Here is an 11,482-nt window from a genome sequence, read left to right on the forward strand (position 1 = left end):
CTAGTACTAGTAGGTCCATCAGTCATCACCATGATCACTCATCTCAGGCATCATGCTTCATGCCTCATGGTCCATGCCCCATATACCATCCATCACCAGGCCGGAGCAGGCTCCATCTCGCGCATCTGGGCAGGCTACCTCTGCCTCTGGACGTCTGGTCCGTCTGGAGCTCCACCGTGAGGCACAGACAGGTCTTTGGACCAGTTTGGCTCGGTGACTGATATGATGTCTTGGTTGCGGGTTTACCAGGTAAGATAAGATGGCATAGCAAACAATTACAGAGAACACACTACTCTGCACCCTTGGCCTTGCCTATACTTCCCTCATTATTTTTGCCCATGACTGGCCCGGCATCATACGAGAAATGGTGACTCCCGCGAGCATATCAGAATAATGACACTAGAAAAGATCAAGTGGTAACATAACTAGGTCTAAGACTGACAGGGCGGACTAGTTAGTATGTTGCAGATCATATCACATAATTCTACAAGTACAAGGCACTATCTACAATATCTCACAAAGGCGATAGAACTTCCTTGAAGCTGCCACAATCCACATCTAACAACATAAGGTGCCTCAGCTTGCAATGAATTATAGTGAAGGGTTGGGATGAAGTGAATGTCTCCGCTTGTGTGATCTCCAGTCAGGTGTGCAGGTGAAGGTGAAAGAGAGAGAGAGAGAGAGAGAGAGAGAGAGAGAGAGAGAGAGTGTGTGTGTGTGTGTGTGTGTGTGTGTGTGTGTGTGTGTGTGTGTGTGTGTGTGTGTGTGTGTGTGTGTGTGTGTGTGCGTGTGTGTACTGATGATGTGTGTGTGTGTGCGCGCATGCGCGTTTGTGCGATTATGACGTGTCAATTTGGCACGATCCCATACGGTAATTCGTTTCGTGTGCAGCGGACAGCGGACCCTCCAACCTGTCTGGTTGTAATCAGGAGCACTATTCCTTACCGGCGTGTGTTCTCCACCGTGTGATATGCCGTCATCTTATCTGGCAATCTTGCAGCACATGTGCTTTCCTATAACTGAGCACCACGCCGGCTGAGTAGACTGATCATACAAGTCTTTGCTCGTGCTCAGCTTATATATTCTCCAAGTGACCAGCATAAACTACAGGACACTTGACATCGATTGACCTTTTTCTGAGCAACGTCTACATTTACTACAGGTTCTGACCCAAGCAGCAGCATCACTCCCACTCCACAGTACACTGATGTAGTGGGAGTCGGTGACCAGGTGATCCACAACAGCAGGGACAATGTCATGTATTATAGATATGTTCAGACCGCTTTTAAAACGACTCACTATGTACTTCATGTACATGACTGCATATAAACATTTGGAAAACGAAGATGTCCGTAGATAAGTGCAGTATACTTCATATCAAAACTGAAGGAATGTTCCTGGCGCTGAGTGTCAAGCTAGGACGGTAAATATTATATTACTGCAATGGTGCAATCCCTTCAGCATCAAATCTCAAAAAATAAATAAATAGCACTTGGAAACTCAGAGTAAAGCAATCCCATTACATTCGCAAATGTTACAAAGGCAACGGGAGGTATACGTTGTAAGACAGAGAAATGAAAATGAGCAATACTCATTTGTATGGTCATCACCAACAGCGTGTCTGCAAGAGGGCACTTGAAAACCAGGAATGGGGCGGGTTGCTGTATTCCAATGCCAGAATGTTAGGGTGGCCGAGTAAGATCAAGTTTTTAATAAGTACTTGTGACTACTGCCATGAACGCATGCACATGCTGATTAGAAGCACCAGCCCTCCCCACATGACTAGCAGCAAAAACCTGGCCTTCTGAAGTGGCCAGATATGACGCCACAGAATGTCAGGCGTTAGTAATCGAGGCGACTTCATACCACGGTGGTGGCCACCTTCACTGTACGAAGAGTCACAGTGGCAAGTATCATTGGCAATTGCAGACCTGGAGTGTTTACCAGCACAGTCCATGCTCCTGCATACAGCACAGGTACAGTTATGAGTGAGACTTCTTCCCCTTGGCCAAATAGCACCGAGGAAACGTGCAGCATGGCGGCGAGCTGCGGACTTGATTGGTTTCCGGGTGCTTTTCTCAGTACAATCACACGTCTCTGCCGAAAGCTCATCACCCTTGCCACTGTGCCTGTGTTGCTCATGGCCATGGTCCGTGGAGCGATGCGGTCTAGGCTGGTCGCTCTCACACATGTCACCCGCCAGACCGAGCCTTGCCAGGACATCTCCAGCAGCAAGGAGCCCGCTCTCTAGTCCACCCTGTAATGCAAGGCAACACACAGCGCCACACAGCATTTAGCAATGAACACCACCGCCAACGACGACGACCACAACAACTCCTTTTTCTTATTGGTGATGGTGCCATCGTGAGAATAAAGAACTCAAACAACAACAACAACAACAACAACAACAACAACAACAACAACAACCACAACAAGACCTTTTCTTACAACTTCAAAATATGCATACGATGCAGCACAAAAAAACAAGGAACACTGCTTGGCAGCACACATGATTAGGACATGCATGCAGTTTGGAGGATCCAATCGTCTCAACTTGTAAACTACTCCCATGGAGGTTGCTTCTTATGCAGTTGCTTTTTCAAAAGAAATGGAGGCAGTATGAAATCTTGAAAGACCAATATCCTGAGATACCATGACCATGACACACATGCTCACTAGTCAGGTTATGCAACGGCAACCCAAGCTGCACAAGCTAGTGGTAGTATTGTTTAATCAACTCCAAGTGCTTTCTCATATCACCGCCTGTATTGACGAAGAGACAATCCTACAGTGCTGCTCAACAAAACCCAGTCGTTTGAGATAACTAGCGCCGAGCAATCATGATTTATCACCAAACCTATGATCACACTGATTGGTGTTAGCATATTCATGAGACATACGTTCATCAAGCAGTACTACACAAGAATTTGTGCCCACCTGTAAGAATCCATTGTAGCGTTCACTTGTCGCCTCACCAGCGAAATACAAACGCCCCACCGGAGCTCGGATGTTATGCAGGTCGTTGTCAGTTACACCGACCGGTCTATTGCTGTAGCTGCCGTGAAAGAACGGATGAATGTCCCAGTCCGTTTTCATTATGTCGATTGGCTCTGCACAACAAGAAAACCGATGAACACACAAATGCACACATACACAGCGGTGTCACATAATCATATAAACAGCTGAATAAACCCCGATGGTCAAAACACCTCCACTTAGTCCATCAGCCAGTGGTGCCAAAGTGAGTCCCCTGTTGCACTTACAAATCGAACACCTGGAACTGACATCAATCGACAGCAAAAGCATCACTGAATCCGACCTGCCTACTTTCCCTGGCGAAACTCTTGCACTCCTTTTGCAGTGCGCCTTGGAAGTTCGACAAATTTCTTCTTCTTCATCAGCCATTACGAGGTTTTCCATCCGTTTTATCATGATATCCAATGCGTCTTCAGTGAAAAACGTGGAGTTTTGTCAACGTTTGGTGTGGTTTTCCGTGGCGATCGACCTAAAATCGCGAAATAAATCGCAGTCGATTTGAAGAGGTGAGTTGGCTTGGAGCACGTACAGATTCAAAAATAATATGTGTACATGCGCACCGGGAAGAAGATGAAGATGCTCACCATTTTCAAATAACTATATTGTAATTCAAAAAACTACATGACTATTGTACTGCAATTGTTGTAGTTACTCGTTTGCAACTACAATGGTATGAAGAAGATAATCAAGCGAGGTACAGAGGGATTGATGGCTGATCAAAGCCCAAGGGACCAGCCCGAGGGCTTTGATCAGTCATCAAGCCCGACTGTACCTCGCTTGAATATGCTTCAGACGATCCCCAACAATTTTTTTTGATTTTGAATTCAATCGCTTTATTCTTTGGGTGATCTCGAGTGTGGTAGATAGTACTTCGAAGTAGTACAACTGTAACTGTACTACTACCTGGTTGCAACATGTTCAAAGCAGCCTTGCCTATATTTCAACTGTTTGCTGTCAGCATCCAGAGCCATGGCGTTTGCTAGTTGGTCGTAATGGAGAAGAGAACTGCAGGGCATTCACTCGATGTACAACATCCATCGCCGCAGATTCCTTACTTTTAGCTCTCCACGTTCCTTATTTTTCCAGGGATCAGGACCTTCCCGGGGTGATTCCATTCAGGGTGGAAGCGTAGATCACTTTTGCCAAACAGTAAAAACTACGCTTCAAACCTGCTTGACATGACTCGGGGTGCATACTTCGGAAACCCGAAGGTGGATGATGTTCAATACTAGCTCATTGTAATCTTCCTGAAGGTATGTATTCGGATGCTCAATTAAATAGAACAGTGAAAGAGATGTGTAATGGAACAACACTCTACAAGTAGGCGAACAACAATTTTATTGTAATTTGAATCCAGGCACACGTGTAATACGGAAACTGCAATGGTTTACACTGCAAATCTTCTCGATTTGCAAGATTTTTCCCGTAATTCACAAAATCTGAAAGTTCATTCCTGAAACGCGCATGGCACTGATTGGAGATTGGGTTTAGGTCACAACAATGGCTGTCGATGAAATGCCAAAAATGGTCACTTTGTCGGCTTCCCCCTGCAGAGCGTGCAAGTCGTTTACTCTTTTTATTTGCGGATTCGGTGTACAGGGTACCTAAACTCCCCATTGAGGCCAAAATCAAGTATTCGATTTCTAAGTGCAACAGGGTGCTTGAATTTGACGACTTCTGAGTTCTTGGCTGATGGACTAACTAAGGATTGGAAAACAGTGCATGCAGAGATGATAGATAGGCCCCATCCTCCACTTGGGCTCAAATTCTGCGACTACCTTGCCAGGTAGTCTGAGGTCTGGAAAAATGTAGAACAGTCTCTGCTTAGACGACGACCACACCAAAATTTAGTGGTAGACCATCGCTGGCCTATAGCGAAGGTTCCTGATTCGAGTCCTGGTAGTGACGGCCATTTTTCCTCGGACTGTTTTTTTCTTCCTTTTCATTCCCTCGAAGTGATGAGCCGGTAGTCCACTTCATACGTAGGCATCTCGACCATAGCCGTCATGACTAGCTTTTCTGTTGGTACTGTCACACGTTTCTTGCGCTCAGGGTGAGTTTCAGGCAGAAAGACGTGGCAACTACTGCATTGTGAACTGTAGTTACTGTATTTGAAGTACATGTATGCAAGTTCTATGATAAAACTGCAGCTCACCCTATTTTAAAGCTCCACATAAAGGTGTTGCCATGGTAAGCTAAAGATGTTAATTCCCGTAGCTATGCAGGAGACGTTACTTCAGTAACGTCTGGCGCTAGCCAGGGTCCACACAGCTTTAATTTGGTATTTGTTTGTTTGTGTGTTTGTTTGTGTCACGCCTGGCGCTATCCGTATCTGACGGCAAAAAAGCATAGGATGTTATAAATTTTTCAATTCTTCTATTTTTTTTTTCAGGCATATCCTGGGATTCGAACCCACACTATCGCCCTACATGCATTTCCCCATGCACTTCGCATTCATACCCATTCTTCCAAGTTGCTTCACGTTATTATCTTGCGTTTGAAAGCCCTATTTGAATATTGCGGGCAGCTGTATGTGGCCAGCTGTGTTTGATGGTACGGTACGGTACGGGAGACGGTGTCGTATTACCCTCGATCGTACCTGTCCCGTACCTATCCCCTACCGTACCGTGCCATCAAAGACGGCTGGCCACAATGCATATTCAAATAGGGCTTTCAAATGCAAGATCACAATGTGAAACAACTTGGAAGAATTAGTATGTATGCGAAGTGTATCGGGGATGCATGCAGGGCACGCGATAGTGCGGGTTCGAATCCCAGGTTATGTCTTATAAAAAAAAGGATTTTTTTAAAGAATTTATAACATCGCTATGCTTTTTTTTGTCTAGGTCATCAAGGCAAAGAAGCATAGCGTAGGGCCCTGAGCTTCCAAGCTCTCTCGTGATAGCCATTAGTCAGTACAAGGTCAGCTTGTCTTCTCATGTCCCTTGCATGTACAGATAAAAGCTCTTTGTAATCTCCGGCAGCAGCGCAGCGGTATTCAAGTCAGCTGGCCTGAGATCTGTGCCTTACCGGGGATATCCTCGCTTGGAAACATGTCCCTCAGGGTCTCCATCACCTCGGATTGGGTCTGAGCCAGTGGCTGCTCCTCCACACGACTTGCCTCCTCACCAGTCAAGATTACAGCTAAGATGTGCTGTGATTTTGTTGCATTCTCGGGCACGGCATAGTCTATGTTTACCCAGGGTACCATGAAGCGCCTCCGGCTGGACACGTAGATCAAGAACTGGCTGTTGTCCCAAAACCGACGAGGGAATGCTACAAACACCTGCAAAAACAAGCAAAGAAAAAGAAGGGAAAGAGAATCAAAGGTGTGATTATAGTGAGGTGGCCTACTCGATTGCCCTGATGGGCCATAAGTTACTAGTTACAGGGAGGTGGCTTGTCGATGATACGTGTGTATGTGAATTGCTGTGTGTGTACGTGTGTATGTGTGTGTGTGTGTATGTGCAAAAAATAGCCACTTCATAGCTGTGTGGTGTAGACCAGGCTGAATAGTGGCGGTCAATTCTTCAGCCTTGCAAGCTGTTGAATGTTGCAATCCCAGCACAAGCTGCTATGGCTTCTGCTGTAGCATCGCTATCATCGCCTCCGGCGATGGGCGTCAAATGGTGAATGGTATGCGCGTGTAGTTACATGATGGCATACTACCACTGGGCTATACTACCACTGGGCTATACTATCACTGGGCCATACTATCACTGGGATATACCATCACTGGGCTATACTATCACTGGGCTATACTATCACTGGGCTATACTACCACTGGGCTATTGATTTTTTCTTCCAGAAATATGTACATGTAATACAGTGACCTCTCTCCTATATTCTTCCTCAACCACATGGTACTACATGTACAGTGCTGCTCATTGAAATCCGATCATGTGAGTCAAGTCAGCGTACGCCACCTGTACACACACACACGCGCACACACACACACACACACACACACCTGTGTTTTCACAGGTCTGGGGATGTGACATTGACTCGCATGATCGGATTTCATTGAGCAGCAATGCAGCATGCATGGCTGAATGCATAGAATAAGGGCGATGAGGTACACACCAGTACCTTTGAGAAAAGCCCAATGTCCATCCGGTGCAGAGCCTTCAGCTTCCACCTGGGCAGAGGAGGATCGAACCGCACAATATTGTGTTGCAGAACACCCAGTGGAAAGGTCATAATGACGTGGTCAGCAGTGAGGGTCGAACCATCGGCCATTGTCACACAGTAACGTGTGCCCGTGTCATTCCAAGCAGGCTTTGCCGCAGCACAGCTAGTGGATACACGGGTCACGTTTCTACCCAGCATCAGCCACGGTCCCGCACCATCACCAGGCAACGTGTCGAAAGCAGCAGCATGACTGTCTCGGCGGTGTGGCTCATCTCCCACGCTTGAAAGAACACAAGCGGAGCCAAAGGTGTCTTGGCATGTTTTCAGAATGATCGTCGAGAAGCCACGTTGGTCGGCCACGAAGAAGTTCTCACTGTCAAAATCTTCATAAACGTGCAGGGATGAGCCAATGAAGGAGGTTTCATCCGGCGACCGCGCATACTCAAAGTCATAGTTGAAGTACTCGATAGCATGGTCGGCATGATCCTCCGGCACCCAACCTTCCATGCGCATGGCCGCACGCAGGGAGTAGTCGTCGGCCGAGTCGTCCACTTGCATGCGTTGCCTCTTGACCATCTCCTCGGTGAACTCCAGTGTCTTCCACCTGTCCAGCATGTCAGAACCGGAGTCACCTGCACACGTCTTGCTGCCCTCCTCCACGTAGCAGTGTGCAACGGGAAGCGTTGCGTCCTGCTCGCGCTTCACCTTGTGACTATGCAGATGACTGGTGGGCACCCTGCGAGGATTGCTATTGCCGGGCATGTCGTCGTTGTCTGCCTGTGTGTGCTTGCCACCGGGTGAAACTGGCAATGTTCGTCGGTACAAATTGGTATCTCGACTCGACCATCGCATTGTGACATTGTCAAAGTCGGAAAAGACGCCTTTCAAGCCGCACTCCTGGGCCATGCGCCATATTGCATTTCCTGTGAACGAGAACACCGGAAAGACAATGATTGTAAACATTGAGGAATGCCTGAAATCATCACCGGATCACCATCACAGCAAAGCACTGCTAAACCTTCTCAGCGGCAAAGTACAGTACTATGTCAGTATTACTAGTACCCTGGTGAGAGACCACAGCAGAGAATAGTTCCACGGAGGAAGTATTGTGACAGGTCGTCATCGCATGGACCATTGCCATTGGACGGGAATATCATCCAGCGGACGGTGCAACAATGAACTGAGCGTGTCACTGCCGCACTCACATCAGACGTTGGATTTCCGCCGCTGCAACCGTAGGACACGCGGTGTCACTGCATGTTAGTGTTTGTAGCTCTCCCCCCCCCCCCCCATGGGCCAAAAATACACACATGCACGCACGCACACGCACACACACACACACACACACACACACACACACACACACACACACACACACACATGCGCGTGCGCCTGCATGCATGTGCGCTCGAGCATGTGCGGCACCGTGAACGCAGGCAAGCACCGATAGGCACAGTTATCATTGCAAGATAGGCACAACAGTTATCGTCGCAAGCAAGCTGAAGCAAACAGCTGTGTCTGTGTGCCAGGAGTGTCAATCTATGCCTTTTCTTGTGCCAACTCAGTACATAACTGGCAAGAGTAGCACCGTGCCATTGAGCCATGGACTTGAACTAGCAAGTAAGTCACGTTGAAGCATTAGTTACCAGGCTACAGGTGTCATGATGTGATGATGGCTTACCGGTTATCCCATGCACCCAATTGGCCCCCAGTTCCACAGTGACGTTGGCAACTTTGCCATTGCGCAGCCTGCCACCAACGTGGTCCAGGCCCTCCAAAAGCGCAAAATCCGTCACACCGTGCTGCTTGAGCTTGCGAGCAGCCGACAGTCCGGCGATTCCACCTCCCAGAATAACCAGCTGTACGTGGCGGCGCTCGGCAGGTCCTGGCTCTGTCCTCTGACTTTCAGTCTCCTCAGAAGAACCAGTGTAAGCTTGAGCGATCAGAGCAACCACCCACAAGAGTATTCTCGGCCTCATCCTTCTTGGTCGCGGCAGGTTGGAATAGGATTGCCTGTTTCAGCCATCGCGTAGAGCAACTCCGGAGATCCACGAACGATAGCTTACTGACTACACTAGGCTAGTAAAATAATTAGTTACTTGTCCCACTTGTTACAGCGGTGGAGGCGATCCGGATCGGACAGCCTAGCTCGCGACAGCTAGCTAGCTACTGTACGATCCATCAGTTATGCAGTAGCGACTGGCGTTTGTTCATTCATTTCAAAATTATTCGCATTGAAGACGTAACGTCGTTGTACTTGTACTTGTAGGATGAGCATGTAACGAGTTACCATGGTTACGTGGGTGATGATTGAAAATGACTGATGAATGGAACACTCCGAGCACTCGCGAGCAGGCAAACACCATGAACACGGATGGTGATGATGAGGACTGGACTGGATCCCCATGGAGTCAACAACTAATAATTGTTTACTTGAACAAGCGCCACCAGCAAAGGAACCCAACCCAACTACTGCGCAGCTCCCTCTCTCTCTCTCTCTCTCGCTACAGTACTACACTACTAATAGTACTATACAGTGGTGGTCAAAAGTTTTGACCCACCATGCAGATTTTTCGAATTCTGAAGGTTTGGGCTGTAAGCTACTAAATTTTTGGTCGAGGACCTCTGAATCAGGCAGAATAGTGAAATAGAAATGAAAAATGCTGAAACACGGAGTCATCTGGGGACTACTGTGGTCAAGTATATGTAAAAGGTGGGTCAAAACTTATGGCCAACGCCCGCACTATCATAAACCGCCCACAGGATACACGGAATAGTGTGATTTCTAAAAAGTATTCAACTAAGCTAAAGTCTAGAAGTCAGTCCCGGCCTATTCCAGATACATCCACCACTTTGTAACTCCTCCCTTGGCCTTGATGATCGCTTGCATACGCTGCCGCATTGACTCGACGATCTTCTTGCGCTCGTGAGGAGAAATCAACTTCTATACCTCCTGGCACACTCGCCACAGCTCATACTGGTTTCTGGGGGTTATTTCGACATCGTGCTGCTTCAGCCCAGCAATTTTGCAGAGATTCTCAGTTGGATTGAGGTCAGGTGGCTGCAGGGGCCATGTCAGGACGGTGATGCCGTTCACCGTCTGCCGCGCCTCCGTTCTGTTTGCGGAGCGTTTGCGGCCATAAGACACCACCCACACCACCCACAAGCTGCATCATGCTCAGCAACATCATGTTTTCGGAGGATGCGAGGTACTGGTCCGCATTCATCGTATCCATCACCCGGCAAATGCGCGCTACGCCGTTGCTGGCCATGGCTCCCATACATTGATATTGCTGTCGCGGCGCTTCACAGTTTTGCGTGTGCATGTGCCAGCCAGAGCCTTTCCTGTCCACCTCCTGACGTAAACTGCATCACCAGAGCCCTTGAGGTTGATTTTAGACTCATCAGTCCACAGAAATTACCACCAGTCATCACTGCTCCAGTCCTTGTGCGTCTATACAAATTTAAGGCGTTTTGCCTTATTCACAGCACTGATGAAGGGCCATTTGATGGCCATATAGCCACGTAGGCCTGCTCTCTGCAACCTGCGTCTCACAGAACGCACAGAAATCGCGTTCTCACCGTCGCTCACCATCTCAGCTCGCAGGCAGTGACGGATTTGAGGCGATTCGCCATTGATTTCATGATATGGTGGTGATCTTGTCTTGCACTGGTCTCTCTTGGTCGGTCTGATCGTGGTGAAATGTAGTCAATTTTTGTTTCCTGACAATTCTACGTATCGTAGGATCACTCAAATCCAACAGAGGAGCGATACCACGCCAAAAGAGACCGTCAACACTCAGCTTCACGACCATTTCCCTCACATCCTTGCTAATCTGACCTCGGTTCACTATCCTGGCTGAAAATACCATCTCCATCGTCAAAATTGTCAAGTTTGATATCGCAAACTCTCGAAGTGAGCAGTCAAGTGTTGATTTTCAACTTTCCCGGCACGTGCATCAGCCTGACAACTTTTTTGAAACCGTACGGTACGGTAGAGCAAAATTTGGTCACGTGGCCATAAGTTTTGACCCACCCAAATGTATGGTGATCCATCACAAATCTCAGTTGACAACGGATTCTTGCAAATTTTAGTGTCCTTGCCAAGTTTCAGTCGGCTTTGGCCTCAAAGAAGTCAAAAACGACGTGTTTAGGAGCCAGGCTGAGCTGTACTGACGATTCCATGGGGTGGGTCAAAACTTTTGGCCACCACTGGTAAGTAGGCTACTTACTGCAGCAGCGTCACGCGTACACATGCACTGAGTCTGTCACATTATTAATATTATTTCAGTGTTTACCATGGTTTACACGTCGA

General features: G+C 47.8%; 1 protein-coding gene across 1 annotated transcript; it reads right to left on the reverse strand.

Annotated features, from left to right (window-relative positions):
* Positions 1–1,258: 1,258 nt before the first annotated feature.
* Positions 1,259–9,432, reverse strand: LOC135831054 (uncharacterized). The gene is made up of 5 exons (XM_065343306.1): positions 8,849–9,432; positions 7,126–8,090; positions 6,067–6,322; positions 2,938–3,110; positions 1,259–2,257 (listed from the first exon to the last, which is right to left on the reverse strand). The coding sequence occupies exons 1-5, from the start codon at positions 9,144–9,146 to the stop codon at positions 1,727–1,729; spliced, it is 2,223 nt and encodes a 740-aa protein (XP_065199378.1). The 5' UTR covers positions 9,147–9,432; the 3' UTR covers positions 1,259–1,726.
* Between the last annotated feature and the right edge of the window lie 2,050 nt (positions 9,433–11,482).

This window comes from Sycon ciliatum, chromosome 1 (assembly GCF_964019385.1).
Source record: "Sycon ciliatum chromosome 1, ocSycCili1.1, whole genome shotgun sequence".
NCBI lineage: Eukaryota > Metazoa > Porifera > Calcarea > Leucosolenida > Sycettidae > Sycon > Sycon ciliatum.

Excerpts from the sequence above, each read along its gene's own strand:
- LOC135831054 (XM_065343306.1), bottom strand. The coding sequence starts at position 9,146 with ATGAGGCCGAGAATACTCTTGTGGGTGGTTGCTCTGATCGCTCAAGCT. Across the intron at positions 6,323-7,125 it reads ACATTGGGCTTTTCTCAAAG|GTGTTTGTAGCATTCCCTCG; the intron begins GTACTGGTGTGT and ends TTGTTTTTGCAG. Across the intron at positions 3,111-6,066 it reads TCCAAGCGAGGATATCCCCG|AGCCAATCGACATAATGAAA; the intron begins GTAAGGCACAGA and ends CTTGTTGTGCAG.